Source organism: Vanacampus margaritifer, chromosome 11, assembly GCF_051991255.1.
Source record: "Vanacampus margaritifer isolate UIUO_Vmar chromosome 11, RoL_Vmar_1.0, whole genome shotgun sequence".
NCBI classification, from domain to species: domain Eukaryota; kingdom Metazoa; phylum Chordata; class Actinopteri; order Syngnathiformes; family Syngnathidae; genus Vanacampus; species Vanacampus margaritifer.
The window spans coordinates 5,831,108-5,855,080 of NC_135442.1; the positions used below are offsets into that span (position 1 = coordinate 5,831,108).

Sequence of the window (23,973 nt, forward strand, 5' to 3'; positions counted from 1 at the left end):
CCCGTTTGTGCGGAGAATCATTTGCGGTGTTTACTCAAAGCGGATTGGGGGGGGGGGGATAAATAATCGCATTTAAGTGGAAGGATGAGTCATTACTTGCACTTGTTATAATTGTACACATCCTTAAAGAAAGGGAATACGCGCAAAGCTTTTTAGGGGTTGAGCAAGTGAATAAAAGGAAAAAAATAGCATGACCTATTCTAGGTCCAATACAAGAACTCTATTTAAAAAAATAAATAAATAAATAAAAAATATTTGACTGTCATGTTTATTATTATGGAGCAGATCCACATTGGTGTGCAGGTGTGCCTAATTTTGTGGCCAAAAATGGAACCTCACACAGTGTATTGCCAGCAATGTTCACCAATGTTAATTGCCGCAACTTTCGTCAAGTTAACATGAACTGCAAAGTGATTAGTTGACTTGGAAGGTCCAACTGGAACGGAGCCCAAAAAATGCTTTTACTACCATCTAGTGGTCACAAGACGACCTGCAACTCTGGATGCCGTCACATACCCCGTGTTGAGCTCCACATATGTTATGAATGCTGCATATAGAATATAGTAAATCACATTTGGCAGACTGGGTTAATATGTAGTATTCGCATGCAATATGGAGCAACTAAATTTAACTATAAGGGCACGCCGTTAAATAATAAACTGTTTTCACTATAAATAAGTGAACAAAGGAGCAAGCAAGTGTGTCAGGTGAAGGTAACGTGAAATTTATAATGCAGTTCAATGCACTGGATAAAGCCTGAATTTATCATGTCCACTTCAAAATAAAATCAGGTTATACATGATTTATTTGGATCTTTTTTTTTTGTGTGGCCTTTTACAATTCTTAAAAAAAATATTGCATGCCATTTGATACACAGTACTTGAGAATATCTGACTGGAAGTGATTCACAAAATAAAATTCATACTATGTGCATGAATAACAGAACAAAAACTTTTCAGAAGGCCAATTCTTACCTCATTTCTATCTGGAAAAAATATTGCTTGTTTTTTCTTTTGTTAGAGGATTAAAATAATTATTTCACTCTTTGTGTAGGGAATATAATATCATATCCACATTTCAGTACAGACATTCTAATTTATGTATACGTATATTTTTTAAATATATTTATTTATATTGAAGACAGAACCACATATTTAAATATATTGATATATCTATACAATATATGAATATTTTTGCTGCATTTGATTTACATTTGATTTGTATTTCTTCTAGGGATGTTTGATACCTCTTTTTTTGAGACCGATACTAAAATCTTCAGTACTCATCGATACCAAGTGCCGATACTGTTAGTACTTGTAATACATAAAATTTCCAAAAAAATGCCAGATAATTTCTTGAAATTACATAGGCCTATATATATCCCAACTAAAGCAAATTTCCTTAAAATTGAATGAAATTAATGGCAATTATATTTTTTAAATTTGCTCATGAAAGTCATTTTAAATAGAGCACACAATAAAATGAATTTCAAAAAATCCATAAATAAGATGAAACTTTCGTCCCCCACCCCAGAAGAGCGGGGGCCACAACCAGTATCGATACCCGTCGCGAGTATACGATACCATGAAATTGGACTGGTATCGGTACTCGCCCATCCCTAATTTCCTCAATATTCGGATTATCTGATTGAGGGCCACGATAGCACTGGAAAAACGGATTTCCTACCTTGCACCTGTGACTACGTTTTAAACAGTTGACATTCACTTCAAAAAAACAAGTGGACGACAAACGATCATAAAGCTTTTTTTCTTTTTATCCATAGACATTGAATATAAAATAGAGTGGGGTGAACCTTTCCAAACCATTGCAAAATGCATACCTGAATTCCTAATTATAAAATATAATCATTTGGTATAATACAGTGAGTGACAACAGTCACATAAACGGCGTCTCATTTTGTTCTTTCAGCCAGTGGATGACGCACCTTGCAAGCCTGTCGTGTCTTTGCATAATTCTGCATTCACTGCGGGTGAGCGCGCAGGAAGAGGAGGGGGCGGGTCCGAGCGGGTTTGCCGCTGGTGGTCCGGCTCGTCACAGGGTGGTCCCGGTACAGTGTTGTTTGAGTTTGCAGGGCAGCACGCCGCGGTTCAGTTGGTAAAACTCCACCAGCTGAATCAAGTCGGAGAAGCGCGTGTGACCGTCGTCCAGGCTGTAGGACAACTCCCCGGCGTCGTCCACCTGCCGGGCGGGGCCAGTGTGAACATGACAATCAACAATCGGTGAGAAGGAAGTCCGAAAATGAAAGTATCATAACTTTCTTTTCAAATCCAGTTCATTTCATTTTTTTAATTGAACTATAATGACCACTGTACCTGTGCCTTTAAGAGGCGGGGCCTAGCTGTGGCTAGCGTGTGATGCTAGCCAGCCGCCGTGTGAGTGTGAGCAGTGGTGAACAACAGGTTATGCGCGAATGTGCTAACTGTATTTTACCCGACGGTCAATAATGGCAATGGCAAAAAAGAAGTGCATCAACCACTGTGGTTCGCCTTTCCCAACATGTGAGGGCATGAAAGTATTTCATTTTTAACGCTCGTTTGCAAGTTTAATTATGGCACAATTAAGAGCAAAAAAAAATACCTGCCAAATGACGGATCATAACTTGAAAAGTTCATACAGAACACATTAAGAAATACTGAGTTGTTTTACTAACCACAGTTGCTTGCTTAGTGGTGGATTTTGCGCATATTGGGTTATGTTTACCCAAGGTTGGGTTGATTGTTTTGACCCAGCAGATTGGGTTGAAAATTTGATTAAATTAGATTCAGTGGCCCCCTTGTCGAATCAAAATCTTGACCCAACCTGCTTCGGTCAAATCCTCAACCCAACATACTGGACATAATTAACCCAACATGGCTCAGTTCCTTTATAACCCAACGCTGGCTTGGCCATTTCACCTAATTCGGGTTACTTTTAACCCAGACCGTATGTTGTGGCACTCATGAGTCAAGGTATCACTGTGTATGCTGCTACAGTTTGTAAGCATACCCAAGTGGACCTGACTGAACCCAACAGTTCAATCTGAATGAGCATCATAAAAGTCCGTCCACGGTACTCACGGGTAAGATTTGGAAGTGTTTGACTTTTTGCATGTGGCACAGTGACAGCACGAATGTCTTGGGGTTGCTCTGGCTGTCCCTCAGAAGAAATAACCTGAGAACAAAATTTTTATTTTTTTTTCCAAACAGTTCGTGTGACAGCTACCCATAAAGTTGTTTGCCAACAGAGCTTCTTACCCATCAATGGGACCCTGCTGAGTGATCAGACGCTGAGCTTCATCCCGTGACAGTTTGCCGTGGAACCAGGGCTGAGCTAAATGAAGAGCTGAAGTGCGGGAAACAAGGTGCTGAAAATTGAACATTTTTAATCACTCCCAGCAATTTTTACTGAAGCAACCCCCTTCGCTCCCCGGCTGTTTTACTGGATTTTGACAGATTTTGCAAGGCCCACAGAATTTTGTGTTCTATGGCTATAAAAACATGGGACCTACCAAAAGAAAGATCATAGTCTTCTTTCATCAGAGGGTAAAAAAAGTATTATGTATCTGTTTCCGTTTTGCAGCAATTAGCATTCGAGTGTAGCTAAGTTTCATCATTATTCACAAACCTGTGTTGAAAACACTGGGAAAAAGAGCTTGTTGCAACATGGCCCTGGCTGATCTCTTATACTCTGCTGCCACCCGCTGGCCGTTTCTTTTTTTTGTAATAACGACCATTGCTTTAAGCGGCCTCTTCAGGTCAGAAGCTGTATTAAAGCCTTCTGTAAAAAAAAAAAATATATATATATATATATATATATTTATTATTATTATTATTATTTTATTTTTTTAAACGTATAAATACGTTTTTGGGAGTGAAGGACAAAATATTAAAAAAACATATTTATAAATTTTGGGATTTGAATGAGTTAAGCATTCAGTTCATGATAGGCTTTTTCAGTCCCAATTTAGAATAGGGACTGTTTGTCGAGCAGCACTAAGCACCAATAATTAGTAGATTCTATATTTGTATATATAACATGACTAACAAGCAGCACAGAAAAAGTAAAGTAAAGTAAATCTAACCGATATTTAGTGAACTCTGCGATGCAGAAGGGCTTCCATGTCCGCTCAGGCGGTGGCAGCTCTTCCTCTAAAAAAAAAAAAAAAGGAGAACTTAATTCAGACTGCATCTCTCTTAACGTGTTTTCACACATTTGGAATGTTTAGTCGCCGAGTGCAACGGACCCTCCACGCCAGGCCTTCCTGCACGGCCACAGAGAGAACCTCCGAGGGGTTTTCGATCACTCGGCTCTTCTGGCCCGAGAAGTCCATGGCCACCAGGGAGTTCTCGGAGATGCTCCGCTGAAACGACTCTTCACGTTTCATTTCAACACACTTTTGACATAGAAACGCTGAAAGTTACACCAGTTGCTGCCTCTATTCGTTTTTGGGGGGGGTTTGAACTGGATGTTGTTTTTTGTGGAGGCTCATGTGGGTATTTTTGTCTTATTGGTTATTTTATGTATATATATTAGTCTCGACTCACACTCCAAATCTGCAGTTTGTTTTGTTATTTGTATGTTTAGCAAAAACACGTCATAGTCCAGAAAATAAAAAAAAAATCTAATTTGATCATAATGGTAAACGGAGTGCACTTAAAGTCATTTCTGGACTACAAGCCGCTACTTTTTTCACTTGCATTCGACCCTGCGGCTAATACAAAGGTGCGGCTTATCCATCAGATCACAAGGGGGCGCACTATAAAGGAAGCGCAAGAGCAAAACAAAACCCAAATGAGCCCGAATACAGGAGGAGGGACAGAACGAGAGCGAGACAATTTGCGCCCTCATTATGGAAAAGAAAGTAGCGGGAACATTAAAACACCTGCGGCTTACATTCGGGTGCGGCTTATGTGTGTAACACACTCGAGTATTCCCCAAATTTAGCTAGCTCGGCTTATAGCCAGGTGCGCTTTGTAGTCCAGAAAATGACTGTACATAGCACTTTATCTCTGCCATATGTGGTCCAAAGTGCTTTGCCACGCCTCATATTCACCTTTTTGAAAACATATCATAGTGTAGGCCCACTGAGACTGTTTGCTGCCGACGTGCTAACGCAGCCGCGTCAACCTACGGAAAAGTTTTCCTTTTTAGTTGAAAATAACTTACTTTAACCTACAGTATTCCTCTCCATACACTGGCAAAACCCAGGGCGGGTTTTTTTTTATTTTCGCTTTTGGTAACGTTTTAAATCCATCCATGTCGTGTTTGTCATACCAGCTAGCTAGCTAAGCTAACATAGGAGGATTCGTCTTTCTGCTTCAGCGTCCAAGTTGGCAAACTCACAAAGATGTCGATACACGGCCGAGATGTCGTTAATATTTGTCAACTGTGGGTGTGTGAAGCCCTTTGAGACTCTTTTGTGATTCAAGGCTCTATAAATACATTTGGCTAGACTTTATTGACTGATTGCTTAGTAATGCTAACTAGCCGGCTAAACATCCCCATACACACGCAAACATTTCCGGGCATCACACACATATGCTATGATGAATTCGGACTCGAATCTGACAATTCTGATTCTGCATTCGTTTTTAATGGCAAATCAGCATCTCAATAAGAGTCGCCACCAATTTGCGTACAGCCCTAATATATACATATACCGATATATACGTGCTTTGGAAGGAGAGGTGACGAGCTGTCCGATTAGAGAGCATCTGATAGTGTTATTTTTAGAAGGCGGAGGGGGTTCATGAACGTACTGTATCTGTTTCCTATAAAAAGATGGCGTTCACTCCCGCCAGCTGGTTCTAAAGGCTATTTTGAGATATCATTAACTGAAGGTGCCTTTGGCCGGTCTATTTATACCTGCATAACAACTACTACAACTACAACAACAACTACTACTACTACAATGTGTCGCTTATCCTTATTTGCACTTCTAAGCATATTTCCATGATATTTTATTTCATACAAGTGACACTATAACATCTTTGAAAAGTTTATGTTGGGAGACAAACATGAAAGCTGTAAGAAGGATTCAAAAAAAAAAAAAAATAATAATAATTAAAATCCGTGAGAAAAATACCTTACCATTGGGGACGCTTTTTGTTTCTGTTGTGGCTGCATGAAGTTTTGGTACAGTTGCATCCCGTACTGAAAAAAAAAAAAAAGTGCTATTGTCAATGATATGTTCGATATCCTAAAGCCATTTCTAATCTGGAGTCACGGAAAAAATGAAAAATAAATATACCGTTAATTCATTGTTTTGAAAAGAGCTGTAAGAAACAATGAGGTTTTAGCTCCCGGTTTATATTTGAGGTTTTTTTGTAACCATGAAGTCAAATGCAACACACAGCTAAGTGACTTCCCACTAAATGATGTCTCATTATAAACACTAGGGGGCACTGTGTAAATAGTACATACAGTACTACAGAGTGTATTAGTAGTAGTACTTGTCTAGAAGTTATGTCAGGCTGATAAAGTGCTATTGATTAAACATCATCAACATTGAATAAACAACACTCTGGTTTATATCTAAAAAAAAATATTTGCTACTAAAGAATGAATTAGCTTTTTAATCCCACCTAACACTTCACTTGAGTAAAAAAAAAAAAGAAAAAAAAAAAGAAAGAAACCAAGTCAACCTTGAACAATCGCACGGCTGTGATCCAACACGTCCTGGTCTGCTCATCATCGGCACACAACAGTTTCATATCCCGGGATGAAGTGCAATTTATGGACTGGAAAGACGATTTGACACAAAAAGATGATAATTTTTTCGGGGGAGAAACCCAAGAAAGCAAATGGCCACGTATAAATCAAAACAATACCTTGACACAGAAACCAAAGTCAGTGGGAGCCCCGTGCGCTTTTTTGGCTGCCAACAGCGTGTAGACGTTTGAGTCGGTCAAGTCGGCGATGAACTGAAGATGCCACGGCTCCTGGAATTAGCATTAGAAATGTTGACATTCATTAATATCCAACTAAAGACAAGTGCATGATCACAATTATTCATTATATAATAAACATTTATAGTCTTTAATTATTAGCAATTATTTAGAGTGCTCTATTTAAAAAGAAGTTGATTTGAGCTGGATTAAAATAAAGGAAGTTGGATTTAAACACGTTTTACTACAGTACAGTATTAACTCGTTCGCTGCCATTGACGGCTATAGACGTCAAAAATTCATTTGAACTATTTCTATTAGTTTAACTTTTTTCTACTTTTGGTAACAAGAGTATAAAAACTTAGATTGTTTTTATTGTACATTTTAAACATTTAAATTTTTCCGCCTGACGGCCCTAATTTTTAATAATCATCTCGTCAAGCAAATTATTATTTTTTTAATTGTAATTAATCGCATGACTTCACTAGTTAACTCATGATTAATCACAAATTGTATATCTCTTCTAAATGTACAATGAAAAAAAATTCTCTAGGTTTTCATTTTGTTAACAAAAGTGGAAAAAAAAATGTTAAACTAATAGAAACAGTTCAAATGAATTTTTGACGTTTATAGCCGTCAATGGCAGTGAATGAGTTAAACTGAGACAGACTCATCTTTGGCCAACACTTCCAAAGATGAATCTGTACAGAAAAAAAAACCCACATACACTCTTTACAAAGACTGCCATTGTTCAGCTTCCATGTGACACATTCATGTGTTTCTCCTCCCTCCCTTTTCAAGTAATAGCGCAGCATTTTAGTGTTTGCGCTCGCACAAGAGCGATAAACTGGCAGTGACAACAAAGGTCCACTGTAGCAGGTTAAACGATTTGTAGGCATTTTTTTTAATGACCTTATCATGACCTGCTGTGAAATTCTTAATGTCAATGCGTTTTATGAGCCCGCTGCGGTCAGATGACTACACATAAGCAAAAAAAAAAACAACAACAACATCAGATGCACATGCACCACAAAAGGGAAAATAGGCACAATTAATAGAATCATCATTATTTTCTGCAGCTGACAAGACGAGTCAAGCGGATATAAATTCATTTTGCCACATTGGAAGTATTTCATTTGAAATAGTTTCATTTCGATAAAATGTAAATCATTTTAAGAAGGAAGTGTGGAAGTGCCAATGTGGAGTAAACTGGCAAATGCGAACGTATTTTAAAGTTCAAATGTATTTAAAGTAGGGAAAAATTGATTCTCATAAGAATCGCGATTCACATTTAGTACGATTTAGAATCGATTTTAAATGTCCCAAAATCGATTTTATTTAAATGATTTTATACTGTCTTCAATTTGTTTATGTGTGCCTTTATTGGGAGCGCTGTTCATGTTGTACCCGATTTGCCCACTTAGGGGCAGTGTGGTTCCACGCGGTCTGATACACTGTTAAGTTGTAGCCACATTAGAGAGTAAAAGGAAAAAGTCACGATCAAGTTATTCCAATAAAAGTAGTGTTTTTGCAGCATGGAGACAAAGAGATAAAAGTGCCGTGAGTAGCGCACTGATTAGCATTAGCGAGTCAGACTGGAGTAGATCATTACGATTCCTTGAACATCTATAAATTGAAGCAAAAATCAGTCTATCAAATCTCTTTGAATCAAACATCGCCCTTAATCAAAAATCGATTCGGAATCGAATCGCACACCCAAAAATCGGAATCGAATCGTGAGACATTCAAAAGGTCCCCACCCCTAATTTAAAGTATGTTCAAACGTATTTGCAAGTACGTTTTCCCATAATGCTACTGGGCATGTATGTATGCAAAAAAAAAATGCTAAGTAACTAGCATTTAGCTTACAAGTACATTCAAGCGTATGTTTGAACATATTTATTTGATAGTACGTTCAAACGAACCTTAAAACACATTTGAAAGTACTTGTAAATAAAAACGACTATTATTGGTAGCATATTTGAACGTACTTGTAAATATGTTCAAACGACCCTTAAAACACGTTTAACCCGTGGGCAGTATTTTATTTTGAAATGGCTTGGTCAGAACCAACAAAAGCCAAAAAATGGTCACAATAACGCCTAGGGGTTAAATGTACTTACTACAAATAAAATTAATTTTCCCACAATGCCACTGGGTATGCGTATGTCAATACTCTGTGGCATTATGGGAAAATATGCTAAGTAATTAGCATTTAGCCTACAAGTACATTGAAACGTATCGTATTTTACCACCATTTATGCAATCGTGTATTTTTATTTCCAATCTAAAAAAAAATTCTAGGCCTTTCATTTTACGCTTCTTTTCCACGTTTCCAGCCGCATCAAAAAAAAAAAAAAAAAAAACTGTCGAGAAGTCATCAGCAGCATTCCGTCTCTTCTTGATGCCTTTAGGCTGCTGCGAGGCAAATCAAGTTCAGCCCGTTCCACGACTCCCTTGAAACATGACCGAGATAGAACACCAGATGAACTGCTGACCTTTTGTGTCGACAAACTAGAACAAATCTACCCAGATAAAAAGGAAGATGTGGTTTTTTTTTTTTTTCTATTCCCGTCCCAATGTTTGGTCTATGAGCAGCCGGTAATGTAATCGGTAATCTCCTCAATACAAGTGCTTGAGTGATAACGATGAGGCGTTCATTTTGAAAGGAAGAAAAAAAAATTGCACTACGGCATACTGAGAAATATTTTGCTGTCCTTGTGGTGCAACGCGGACGAAGCAAAAAATATTAGAAACAGCACAAACGGGATGATGCCACAAACCACCAGCAGCGCAATAAACATAATAAAGTCAACGTTTTCTCCGTTCACTGACCTTAGAAGTTCCCTTACTGGAGACGTAAAGCCCTGACCTCCGCAAGATAAAGAACAACTTTTTCCAGGACTTCCTGCTTGGCTCCTTGGCGTGGAGATGTCCGTGAATCTCCGGGCAGGTGCTGGAGCTGAGAAAGATCTGGAGGTGTGGAAAGAAATAGATTTGTACGTTCATTGGAGGCTAAGAACATTAAGATAAAGAAGGATTATGGACGTAGTGTTCCGGTCAAGTTGGACCCATTTTGACGGTGATAAATTCACATTGAAATGAATGGAAATGGCATTCGGCGGTTCAAGCAAAAAAAAAAAATACATAAATAAAAATGTTTGGAATTTGATGAGGAATGAGAAAAATAGCACTCTGTAATATTGCACTTCATAAAATCATACAATAATGTCAAAAATTGGGAAAAAAAATTGTTAATGAAATAAAAAGTGTTTAAAAAAGTAAACTACATTTTGTGTTTATATAACCAATTAAAACTATATATATATATTTATAACTATAATCATAGCAAAAAACGGCCTTAGTTTGTGTCTTTTTTTTCAATTAATATCACACATGAGCTTTTATTTCTGAATTTTTTTTATAAGGTCAAACTGCTATTTGGGAATTGCAGGTTACTTTATTACACAAAAATGTATTTAGTGACCCTTTAAAAAAATATATTGACAAATACTCTATATATTAAAGAACAAACAAAAAAACTAAAACGTACACTAAAACTAATAAAAACGAAATGAAACTAAATTCACATTGAAATGAATGGAAATGGCATTCGGCGGTTCAAGCAAAAAAAAAAAAACACATAAATAAAAATGTTTGGAATTTGAGAGATGAGGAATGAGAAAAATAGCACTCTGTAATATTGCACTTCATAAAATCCTACAATATTGTCAAAAATTGGAAAAAACTTTTTCGTTAATGAAATAAAAAATGTTTAAAAAAGTAAACTACATTTTGTGTTTATATAACCAATTAAAACTATATATATATTTATAACTATAATCATAGCAAAAAACGGCCTTAGTTTGTGTCTTTTTTTCAATTAATATCACACATTAGCTTTTATTTATGAATTTTTTTTATAAGGTCAAACTGCTATTTGGTAATTGCAGGTTATTTTATTACACAAAAATGTATTTAGTGACCCTTTTTTTTTTTAATCTTGACAAATACTCTATTATAATTTTTTTTTAAAAAAAAACTAAAATTTATGCTAAAACTAATAAAAACTAAATTAAACCAAAGCATTTACAAAAAATACTAACATATTTACTCTAAAACTAATTGAAACCAACCGATAATTTTTTTTTTTAAACTAGAAGTCAGGTCATCCGTTTGTCTGTGTACCATTTTTTTTGTACAGGTTCTACAAAGTGTACGTACACTGAACTAAAATAGATACCAAACCAAAGAAAATGGTGGGATATATAATATAATATAATATAATATAATATAATATAATATAATATGATTTGTCAGTCAAGCTATTAATACACTTTTCATAGATCTGCCGTTCTTACATTGATCCAAATTGTATAAAAAAAAATTTTTAAAAAGCAATATGTGAAGGATAATGTAAGAGTTGCTACCTCGACAAGTTGAGAGTAATCCACCAGCCCGTTGTTTTCACTGGATAAGGACACCATGTGGTCAGGGAAGAAGTCCTGCAAGAATTTCGGTTGCTGTCAATATTTGGACTGCAAAAGTGGTTCAAAAGGTACGATGAAGATGTCACAAACTCACCAAGGGTTTGTGGAAAAACAAGTATTTTGCATAATTTTTGCGAAAAGTGAGCCGGTTGTCTTCATCCATCCCCCAGCTGGACATCACCTCCATAATGGACTCATGGTCCTCAATGGTTCTCTCTAGTCAGGACAAGAGGGAATAACATCCATTTTTCAACTATTACCTATAAAGTACAAAACTGAATTGTCAACTTTGCTAAGACTTCCCACCAATCATTTTAGCGGATGATTATCTTTTTTTTTTTTTAATTAGCCTCGGTGTAATCTCCACATAAATTGAGTCAAGGAACTGCATGATTTATTATTTGATCATACATCTATTCAAAAAGATTTGGTTAAGAGTTTTTTTTTTTCCTTGATTCATGTCAGTAACTAATTAAGATGCCTCATATAACATTGACATTAGGGGGCCTCCATTCAAACATATTCTGAATAAAAAAAAAAAATTATATTTTTTTTAGTAAAATATATATATAAATATTTAGTTGAATCGTAATTGCTTAAAAAAACAACTCACTGATTTTAACTGCATTCAGTGGTTGCACTGTTTAGAATGTGAACATAAAGCAACAAATAAAAAATAAAACCCCAGTATAAAATAGTAAACACATTTCTCAGCCAATGACTTGGAATTCGGCTTGGTGAAGATCCAGTGCCTCTTTCAAGCAAGGGCCAGACTTAACATTGTGTGAAATCGTGCAGAATCGCACCCAAAGCCAAAAGGTAAGCAAAGCTGCAATGACTTTCATTTTGGAAGCGTGGATTAGCCTTAGCTAGCGGCGCTAGCTTCTGACCAGCGACACATACTCGATTGATCCATAAAGGCAGTGCGTGAAGTGCTGCCTCCATGAGTGAAAATTCTTTCATTGTGTTTATTGACGCTCATTTCCCCCAAACTATGCACGCCGTGCTCTTGCAAATCAACTCCCCGCCCCCCTCGTCGCCAGGGCAACAAACTGCCGGACTCGACATCGCCGAAGTATTCCATGTCAATTAATTAGCGCGCAGAATGAGTTGTGCCGTTTTCCATGCAGTCAAGTCTTACCGATTCCCAGATGGGAAAGATGCTCGTAAAGAGTCAAGCTGTGTTCAGCGATGCAGCGGCTCTTCAAGGCAAACAGCTGACATATGTCCCGGGCAACAATGTCGCTGGGGACCTCCACCACCCTGCTGGTGTTGTCTTCATTATAAATCTTAATTACCTGCAAACACAAGGATTTGAAGTCAATCGAAAGAAAAGTTTTGATTGCGATGTGAGACTCTTCTAAAGTTACACTCGGAGCTTTATAGCTGGTCTGAGGGACTTACATGATTAATACTACAATTTGGAAAAAAAAATAATAATCAGACAAGGCCAAGTAGTCGTATGTGCATGTTGAAGAAGAGACATAAGTGAAGTGAAACAAACCATTTTGATGGAAAGACACTTGAGGCGAGGCGAAAAAGTGGTGAAATGAAACCAACGATAGATTTCTTCCAGTGGTGGCCTTGGCTTTAATAGGCAGGTAATTATTTGTTCCGGTGGCTCGTCCACTTGAACAAATAAATGCCGCTCCTCTTTTATTCCCCCCTGGTAGGAGGCACGGCATCTTTAAAGCTGTCATTGTGTTGGAGCCGAGTTTAAAGAGAAGGCGGAGGATTCCGGAACAAAAGTTTCCTCGCTTGAGGGAAGCGAAAGAGCTTTTCGAGTGGATTTATTTCTTGTGGGACGAACACGACCAAGTCATGTCCGGAAAAATCGTTTTAAACAAATAAATGGAGGACTGCCATCACTGAGTGAAAGAGGTCATAATCAAATACGATTGACTTCATTCATGCATTAATTCCTGTATTTTTTTTATTATTTTTTTACGTCTGGAAATTCAATCATTTTTACAAACCGCATATTTCTTGGTGCACATGCATGTCATCATTATTAAAGCTTGAAAGGTATAAAGCTTAGATTGGGTTAGCTATTTACCATACCGTAATTATTTTGACCCCGTAGATTGGGTTGAAGTCTGGATTTGACAAGGTTGTGATTATTACAATACGAACCTGTGAATTTTGAGCAGCTTGGGTTACCTTTTACCAAATGTTGGGTCAATTATTTTTGGTCTAGCAGATTGGGTTGAAGATTAAATTTGACAAGTTTGTGATTATTACAGTATGAAGCTATGTAGCGTAGCTGTGGATTTTGAGCAGATTGGGTTACTTTGACCCAAAATTGGGTTAACTATTTACCATACCGTAATTATTTTGACCCCGTAGATTGGGTTGAAGTCTGGATTTGACAAAGTTGTGATTATTACAATACGAACCCATATAGCTGTGGATTTTGAGCAGCTTGGGTTACCTTTTACCAAATGTTGGGTCAATTATTTTGGTCTAGCGGATTGGGTTGAAGATTAGATTTGACAAGTTTGTGATTATTACAGTATGAAGCTATATAGTGTAGCTGTGAATTTTGAGCAGATTGGGTTACTTTGAATAAAAGTTGGGTTAATTATTTTGACCCAGCATTTTGGGTTGAAGATTGGATTTGGCAGTCATCGTTACAGTATTAAGGTATAGAGCAGTGGATTTTGAGCAGTTTGGGGTTTTTTACCCAAAGTTGTGTTCATTAGTTTGACCCAGCATTTTGGGTTGAAGATTGGATTTGACAATCATCGTTACAGTATTAAGGTATAGAGCTGTGGATTTTGGGCAGATTGGGTTACTTTTACCCACTTATTTTGACCCAGCCGATTGGGTTTAATATTGGATTTGGGCAGCTTGAAGAGCTGAACCTGGTTGACATTTTTTTGTGTGACAGTTTTGCAATGTACGGAAGTTGAAATGAGTAAATTTAATGTAACATTCTTAAAAAATAATCATACTTTAACCCAACAGTATGGGCTGTTTTTACCCATTTTTTGTATCAAAATCTTAACCTAATGTGTGGGTCAAGTCCTCAAGACTCCTCATCCCAATGTACTGGGTTCAAATAACAACCCAGCATTGGATTCACTATTTCCAGTTTGGGATACTTTTGACCCAGCATCTATCTACCTACACGGGGCTAAAATAAAAAAAATAAACATTATTACATTGCAATGGCAGAATTGTCGAAATACCAACAGTACAAAGCTGCGTGTGTTGTCGGCCGGAGGAAAACAGTCAGTGTGCCAAGCAAAGCGTAAATCTACACATTGTGAGCGTGCACGGCTGAATGGTCTTGTTGACCTTATCTCAAGGATGGGACAGTGTGAGCCACTTGGCCAATTAGACTCGTCTGCTTTAACCTTGAACCGCACCCCCACAGCTGCAGCTCTATCTGAGTGATGGCGAGGAGGTGGCCTCCAGCTTTGTCTAGCCGCACAAGCAACTCGCAGCGAGTCGCCGCAAAGACGCTGGGAAAGCAAATAACCTTTGCTTAACTGCCCCCTTTTCACTTTAATGTCGCCTTTATTTTTTTTATTGTCGCCATCAGACAACCGCGGCTAAGTCACACACCTGACATTCAAGTTAATTACATAGAAACATGCATACTGATACCTTGAGATGCGAGCAGGATTTGTTTCAGCCACCATCCCGAGAAAAATAAAAAAATGTTGTAATGTGTTTTTGATAAGCAAAATTACACATCACAAAAATAATATCGCATTTTTGAGAATGTACTCAACTGTATAATAAATGACAAACAAATGTTCCTTCCTGCATGGTGTGACTACGATTGCGGACCCAAAAAATAAATAAAAATTTAATACAGTTCACTGACAATGGCAATAAAATTGATTCTGATTCATTTTTGCCAAAGTTAGCACACCAATCACCAGTTAAGCTAGTAGTCACATGTCACTCCTCAAACATGAATAGCTAGCATAGCCCTAGCTAGCAACTAGCTGTTAGGCACACAGAAAGAAACTGTACTGTTTTAGGTACACACACACAAAAAAGAAAGAAAGAAAAAGAAACTGTACTGTGGGTTGGTGGAGAGAACTTAGCCAGGAAGCAAATTTGGATGTAGCTTAACTATCTTTTGTTATTTTATTGTAGCTTAGCTAGCAACATTTCTTGGACAGGTAGCTTCAGTGTTGCTAAACTACATTCATCAGGATTATGCTCAAATATTTTCCCAACTAAGTTGTCTAATAAGAGCCAAACTTCTATTTAGTAAACTCCTGTTTTATTCCTATATAAATTTTTATATTTTAAAACATTCCAGGAATTTTAAAACCTTGTTTTAACACATTATATTACTGTATACACTATTTAAACTATTTCAATAATCAAACCATTAAATGCTTGCTTTGCAAATTTTTTTGACACTATGGCAGCTAAGGAAAAGAAAAAAAAGTTTTGATGGCTGCACCGTGTGCCTGAAGTGATTATTTTCATGATTACCTAATATAAAATCATTCAAAATGTAAAAAAAAAAAAAAAAACAGGAGGTCAGCTAGCTTTGCGTCATTTTAATTGCAATTCCACCGTATGTTGATTGTAGCTGTGTATTGCAGTACTGGATCTTATATCGTTCTTTTAATCAATCAAGACAAAATACAGGTGAATCTTTAATAATAGGAATCCCCAAACACGACAATTGGAATTGTAGCCCTTTTAAAGCAAAGTACCATCATTTTCAGAGTCTCAAAAGCATTCGGACAATTGGCATAATTGCAAATATAACGTAGCTATGAAATGAAGGAAGTTTGGTGCATGAATCATATTACAGTTGTAGTATAGATTGTCCTTACTACAGTACATTGTAAACCACTGAAGACAATCAAATTGACAAAGCAAATAATGTAAGGAACACAAACTATACTGGTAATAAAAATTAAAATGAAAGCAAAACTTGATTTTATACTGTAACTTTTATATTTACTCGACAGCGAAAACAAAATTAACCTCACATGATAAGACAACTTAATATTGAGGTTACTTGTAAAGGAAAAAGGCTATACCTAATTCAAAATAAAAACGTTCCGGACCGCTTCCTACCCGCTTCTGCAGACTAAGAGGTGTGATGGCAGGCAAGGTTACTCTTCTCGCACGGAAGTTCATGCTGCAGTCTTCAAGGACAATCCCACAAAACATCCATACATAGCCACGATTTGCGATGATATTTGTTACCGGCGACGTGCAAACTGGACTTGGAATCCTCTCTGTGGGTGACTTGCAGTAAGTGGCGCTACATTCAAATGGGAGTGAGATGTGTAGCAATACAAGTGTGAGAAACAAGTCATGTTTCCTCCCCAAAACACAAACTCCTCCTTTGCCCTTGGAAAGCAAAAAGCTTCCCATTCTCCCATCTTTCTTTCTTTTTTTCTTTTTTTTTGTGGAAAGCCCGAAGCAAACATGTTTTTATTTTCATTTTGTTTAAGCATACAAGGCCACGGAGGGCAAGAGAAAACTTCACGATCGTTCGTACACTCTTCAGTCACAAGTCCGCATAATGGGTAGTGACGACTGACGAGTGATGTCTGCTTTTTGTCACATCTTATACTCACCGGCCATTTCATTAGGTACACAATGTCATAAAAAGCCCCATGAGAGCTATACGAGAACCTTACAAAACTAACACGCTTGCCCCCCCCCCCCCAAAAAAAAAATTGTAGATCTTATCAGAGTAAGCCGACCATATCCATGATAAGTAAAAAAATATACACACAGAGAACTAAAACCCTAAATGACCTTTTCCAACCCTTTATTAAATTATGTCCTGGAAATAAAACCCACACACACTCACAACATAACTTGTAGTGTTTTGACAAGTTTGTCCAAAGCAAAAGATAACGCGGTAGAACGTTAGCTTCACCAGCAAGTTTTACATGCAGGAGCTGTAATGAAATGGAGTCATTCTTCACAGAGGATAAAAAATATATTCATGTTGGTTTTGTTATGAATGATGTCTACACTTTTGGCACCGTTTGTGTTCAGATAGCCGTTGCTTCAGCAGCGTTTCACAACTGGGTCACGGACACAAAGCAAAAAAAATTATAAGGAGGGTTATATGTCCTATGTTTATGGTGGTACCGACAGACGACTTCCTGCTTTTTCATTCAATTGTTTTATATCCACGTTTTAAAAAAAAAAAATAGAAAATACTATATTTACCATCTTTACTATTGTGTTGGTGTGTACAGAATGTGTAAAATACATATTTTTTGACAATCCATTGTCTTTTTCGTTACTTGTTCCTAACTTATACAAAAGTGATTTGTTCAAAAAATAGGATAATGTGGGTGGGTCCCAGCGTGACAACAGTTGAAAACCATTGCTATGCTATATATGCTAATTGTTAGCCGTGTGCTTATGCCGCCATCTAGTGGTGGGAGTCTGAAGCGTATTTCACATTTTTCAGTCAAATGTTTTCCCGTAACAAGACCTTAACCCACTTTTTCAATATTAAAATGTAAACTATAGCTGCACAAATAAATTCTCAATATACAAAACATCTCTAATGATAGCTAAAATTAGGGCTGCTCGATTACGAAGAAAATATCAATTATTTTGGTAACAATTGAAATCACAATTAGGATGATCATTTATTTTTTGGGACAAAATAAGAAAATGTCTAAACGTAAAAATTATTAAGACAAATACAATTATTTGAAAAACTATAATTACGCAAGTTCCTTTTGGATTAAACAAAATTTATTAAATTAAGTATGTATTTTTTTTATTTAAATGTGCAAATGTATAAATATAAACAACTCAAAATCAGTATTAACAAAATAAAATATTAAATTATAATTAGATTTCGATTAATTGCACAGCCCTGCTTTGTTACCAGATCCCCCAAAATGCACTTGAATCTATTTTATTAGCATTACCTTCCCTCCCCTGCATCCAAATATAGCACATGCCATATATTTAACCCCGGGGCGGCGAACACAAACGTTTGGCACCAATCACGGCCCACCCTCATCACTCATAAGACTTGCAAGCAGCAGCGGCAACAAAAGAAAAAGAAAGTAGAAGGAGCAGCCTTCCCATAACAGGGTTGACTTTATCTCGCAACGCAGCACCCGGACTGGTGAGAGTCCAGACAGGCAGACGCTGACACTTATCACAGTAGCTCAAATGAATTGGAATTAATGGAGCCCACATGATAACAAAGTCGCCGCTACTCCCATAACACGGGCGGCCCGAGACGCTTTGTCCTTGACCGGGCTCGAGCCAATCGAGATCCCCGAGTGAGGTCAATTAGCAAGTCCGCAACTGACATGTATATATGCACGTATACAAAAAAAAAAAAAGGTGTAAATATGCTTTGGCTTAAAACTGCCACTAGACATTTTAGTCAAAAAGTGCTGAAAAATATGATGTAGCATCCATTTTATTACAATATTTCAAGTCAAAACAAGACTTGACATCTGACTGATTTAACAGGAAGTATTTATAGTTGCTCCAAAATTAGAAAGACGTATTGAATGAAATCAGCATCTAATTGCAGTTTCAAGCTTAGTACAACATTTACAACCCTAAGAAGTGACATACAGCAAGCAGCATTTAAACGGTTGCGAGTTATGGTATACAATATTCCTCTATTTTTGGCACATTTGCTTTATTTTTTTTATTCGCAATACAATTTGATTGAGTTTGGCCTTAAACTGACCCAAACTCAAACCCATGTCCAATAAATGCCGTGACGCTAAATTGGTTTTAGATGACTGTACTGTGATGTAGTTACCCACAAGTGTATATTTACATAATAATGTAGTAGACATACATGGAAAAGGCTGTTTTTTAGGGGGTGTGGGGGGTACACATTTATCAACTTGTGACAACTTGGCAGACAGAGTATAACTGCTCGACCTAGTGGGGAAATTGGTGAATTACACTATCCCGAAGCATTCAACATTTTGACCAATGTAAAAAAATAAAAATAATAATAATAATAAATAATAAAAAAAAAAATATAATAATAATAATAATAATAATAAATAAAAATAAAAATCCATCCCTCCATTTAAAACCTAATAAATAATAGACAATTTTGTTTTCATTAAATCCAAAAATGTTGGGAATGTTGGAGGAAACCGTTTTTTTACCTGAGTTGCACTTGTCTTGCTCCAAGGTAATAAAGCGTCAGGGGCCGAGTGCGAGAGAGTCGGCGCGACCCGTTCATGAAGAGAAGGCGGAACAAGTGACGCTTCTCTGGGCTCTTTTTTCAACCTGGTCACCACGACCACACAATTAAACCGAGACAAATAAATGCATCACATGGGTATAGAAAAAAACAAAAAAACAAAAAAACTATCAATTCAGTCAGTCCATAGGTGTTTTTGTTAAACAAATGTATATTTTATGCATTCATTATTTAGTATTTTTAGTGCTTAAGAAGTGCAATCCACGTTTACATATCATTTCACGAAACGTGAACAATTTGAAGTGATAAAGCCACAGATTTGTTTGCATTTTTGTTGTAATCTGATTTATGATTCACCGGTTGTGTGCGGTTGAATTTTTTGAAGTTGTCATAGTGAACACTTAACTCATTCACTGCCAGTGACGGCTATAGACGTCAAAAATTCATTTGAACTATTTCTAGTAGTTTAAAAAAAAATTCCCACTTTTGTTAACAAGAGTATGAAAATCGCGATTTTTTTTTTGTACATTTAGAACAGATATAAAATTTGTGATTAATCATGAGTTAACTAGTGAAGTCATGCGATTAATTACAATTAAAATTTTTAATCACCTGACACCCCTAATTTTTAATAATCTTTTCATTTTTTTTTTAAATAAAATATTTTTTTCCAATTTTTAATAATCTTTTTTTTTTTAAAAAAGATGAAAAATTAGCGGCGTCAGGCGATGACCATTTTTAATCGTAATTAATTGCATGACTTCACTGGTTAGCTCACAATTCATCACAAATTATATATCTGTTCTAATACAATAAAAACAATTCTAGGTTTTCATACTCTTGTTAACAAAAGTGGGAAAAATGTTAAACTAATAGAAAGTAGTTCAAATGAATTTTTGACGTCTATAGCCGTCAATGGCAGTGAATGAGTTAAAAAGAAGAAGAAGAAAAAAAAAATAAAAAAAATGAGAATTTTTTTTTTTTTAATTTTTTGTTTTTTAAAAAGGAGAGCAATGATGATGTCAAATCGAATGAACAATACTGAGCTCTAAAAAATAAAAAAAATAAAAAAAGAAGAAGAAAAAAAAAAGTTCCTCTCGACTTTGCCGGCCGCTCTGCAAACAGCGCAGTTACTGAGTAACTCATTATCTCCCGCAGAGCAACAGGTGCCAGCTTTGATTCCAACATGGTCAACTTTTGCTGCTGCAATAATTCCCTGCACGTCACGTGATCGTCATCTGAGCGGCATTACAGGTGCAACACATCCACATTGGACTTCAAAAACAACAGCGGCAGCAACATAAAGTGATGATTTCATACCTGTTGCATTGGCAGGGTGGTCTCGTGACATTTGGTGTCAGCAAAGGCTCTCGCGTGGAGACGACTTGTGCACTCCCATTACTTGGCCCGCTCCGGTAAATCTCCGCGTTGGCTCCAAGGCTTCCAGATAAGTCATGCGGTGCGTTATTCATATCACCACTCTTAAATCCAAGCCATCATCATCATCTATGGGGTGGTGGGAGGGGGGGATACAGGGTCAGGCGGGGCGGTCAGACGAGACCAGCGGTTAGCAGCGGAGTGACTGAGTGTGAGAGTGTACTGTAGTGATTGTGTAAGGGTGCTCCTCCACTCACGCATACTGTATACATGAGTCATCCGCCTCATCTGCCGCCACACAAGGCGGCCTCAGTAGGGCAAGCCGACCCCTCCCACACAAATGCGATCCATCCGTTACAATAAAGATATTTTAGACAGAGCGCCGCCGCCGCCGCCGCCGTCGTCGCCCACTGTGGCAAAGCGACCGGTGATATTAACTTTGGCAAAACTTTTGGACGTATTAAGAAATTCATTTACAAGTAAATGGCCTTCTTTTTGCAGACAGTGAATATGCAATTGCACAATTGAATGCAGATCGCCAAGCATTTGCAATATTAAAAGACATGGAATATTATTTTTCATTCATTGTGTTTATTGATTTATCTAATTAAATAATTTGTTCATTGCAAATTTTTTTTTAAACATTAACTCATTCACTGCCATTGACGGCTATAGACGTCAAAAATTCATTTGAACTATTTCTATTAGTTAAATTTTTTTCCCACTTTTGTTAAAGAGTACGAAAACCTAGAATGTTTTAATTGTACATTTAGAACAGATATAAAGTTTGTGATTAATCGTGAGTTAACTAGTGAAGTAATGCGATTAAAAATTTTAATCACCTGACAGCCCTAATTTTTTATGATCTTTTCTCTTTTTTTTTTAATCGCGTCAGGCAATATTTTTTTTTAATTGTAATTAATTGCATGACTTCAATAGTTAACTCACGATTAATCACAAATTTTATATCTGTTCTAAATGCACAATATATTTTTCTAGATTTTCATACTCTTAAGTGGAAAAAATGTTAAATTAATAGAAATAGTTCAAATTAATTTTTGACGTCTATAGCCGTCAATGGCAGTGAATGAGTTAATAGCAATGATAAATGTAACTCACAAAAATTCTAATTCACTTTTCCATATTTTTATTGTATTTATTAATTTTTATTTTGGGGAATTTGCTGAAAACCACGCCATTTGCAGATTTGTGCACAGGTTAAATCAATAAAAGTATTGCTTTGCCGCCATCTTATGGTATCATGGTGCTAAGGAATTAAAGCAGATTTAAAAAGTCTACACACCCCTGTTCAAATGCCAAGAAAAATTAGATCAAGATAAATGATTTTTAAAAACATTATTAATGTGACTTATAACCTTTTAACTCTTGAGAGTGCAAGTATGTATAAACACCCCCCCCCCCCCCAAAAAAAATAAGTGCACTGGTGTGCACACCCTCTGCTTCAAGGTAAACAAACAAAAAAATGTCAGGAAAAGCCTACTAAAACATCTGCACTTTATCTGGGGTTAGCCAGAGGCGCTTTAAATGTTGCCAGGTGTGTTCTGACTCCCACTTAAGATGCAAATAAACGTGATTGGTTCATGCTGAACACTGTCATAGGTCAAGTTATTAATTAGAGGGTGTGCACACTTATGCAACCCCATTAACTCTTGATCATTTTTCTTCCATATTTATCTTTGTCTGTTTCAATTCAATCAACTTATGGGTCACATTAATGGCTGAAAAAAAAAAATGTCATGGTCACTTGCATTTCAACAGGGGTGTGTAGACTTTTTATATCCATTTTAACTGACACACAAACTCTCAGTATGATGCAGTGCAGTGTGCAAACCAGCGTACTGTAGTCCCTTCTGTGCTGGACTTTGCACAAGGATTCAAATTGCCCTTTATGCCTACAGTATACCGGGGGGGGGGGGGGGGCATTTAGTTTGCAGTAGGACAGGATATTTACAAAAAGTAATGTTTTACAAGACAGACCAGCTTTTCTTTTTCTTTTTTTTTAAGAAAGCAGCATGCGAATGTGAGAGGTGTAATGATTAATCAGTCTGGATTGACGAATCAATAAACCTTAACCAGTGCATTTGCACTTTAGCTTTAAATGCCAATAATGAGTATCACGGGCCAAAAATTTTAACAAAACAATAATAAGAGTATGATCAACTTTCAAATCAAAACACGAACATCAGACACAAGTTCAGATTTCAAGCTTTTACATCACGGTCTTTAAATCTAGATGCCGTCAACTCAAGATAGCAACTATTTTTTATTTTTTTTGCAAAAGTATTGGAACATATGACTGATGGGTGTAGCTGCTTGATACTTTTATTTATTTATTTTAAATTTGGCTTTGGGTTTCACCTGTGAAAACTGCATTTGCTGTTATGCAAACATAATAGCCGATACAGCAATTTTTGGAAAGTTTGCCAACATTGCTAATGTTCACAGCTCACCTGTTTTCTGGGTTTGGTCACATGACATCAGAAAATAAGGGAAAAAATGTTCCTCTTTTTGTTTTCCAAAGTAAAAGCAGATGTTTGTGTGAATGTTTTTTTGTTGGTTGATACACACACAAAAAAAAAAAACTCTGCTTACATGGAGGGCTACAAAAACTGGAGAATATTTACAGTGAGAGGCTAAAATGTAGACAATTTCAAATTCATTTGATAGTCAATTAGTTGTTGAACATATCCTATAACAACTAATACTTATTGTCACATGACAACTCTTTTACCGGACTTGTGGTTTCATTTCCAGTCCAGTTCATCGTATCACCCCCCCCCCCCAATTTTTTTTTTTTTTTTTGAAAAAGTGACATACCTTGTGCCTCTTTAAGCGGTGGAAGTCCGAGCGCTCACATGGGCTCCTCGCTGGCGGCGAGAGCGACACCCCGATTGAGTTGTCAGGCGTTTTGTGCGCAACGCCAAGCGCGTCACACGCCTTGCTGAGTGTACACTCGATTGTTTGCAGTGTCCGATTTCAGCGATTCGTGCAGGAAAAACCTGTCGCCTTGTACGCACGCACCAAAGGAACTTCCATGGGAGCTGTT

At 36.9% G+C, this 23,973-nt stretch overlaps 1 protein-coding gene across 5 annotated transcripts; it reads right to left on the minus strand.

Moving 5' to 3' along the window:
• Positions 1–787: 787 nt before the first annotated feature.
• Positions 788–23,889, minus strand: grb14 (growth factor receptor-bound protein 14). 5 transcript variants are annotated; one of them, XM_077580135.1, is made up of 15 exons: positions 23,745–23,889; positions 20,850–21,035; positions 19,492–19,615; positions 12,519–12,675; positions 11,472–11,593; positions 11,318–11,392; positions 9,723–9,860; positions 6,831–6,941; positions 6,645–6,740; positions 6,091–6,153; positions 4,244–4,360; positions 4,082–4,148; positions 3,255–3,342; positions 3,078–3,171; positions 788–2,199 (listed from the first exon to the last, which is right to left on the minus strand). In XM_077580135.1, exons 2-15 carry the CDS (start codon positions 20,999–21,001, stop codon positions 2,053–2,055), a joined length of 1,551 nt encoding a protein of 516 aa, XP_077436261.1. In that variant the 5' UTR covers positions 21,002–21,035; positions 23,745–23,889; the 3' UTR covers positions 788–2,052. The 5 variants fall into 5 exon arrangements, with proteins under 5 accessions (XP_077436261.1, XP_077436260.1, XP_077436258.1 ...); XM_077580134.1 differs by having other exon boundaries at positions 788–2,202; XM_077580132.1 differs by having other exon boundaries at positions 788–2,202; positions 4,244–4,393.
• Positions 23,890–23,973: the final 84 nt, after the last annotated feature.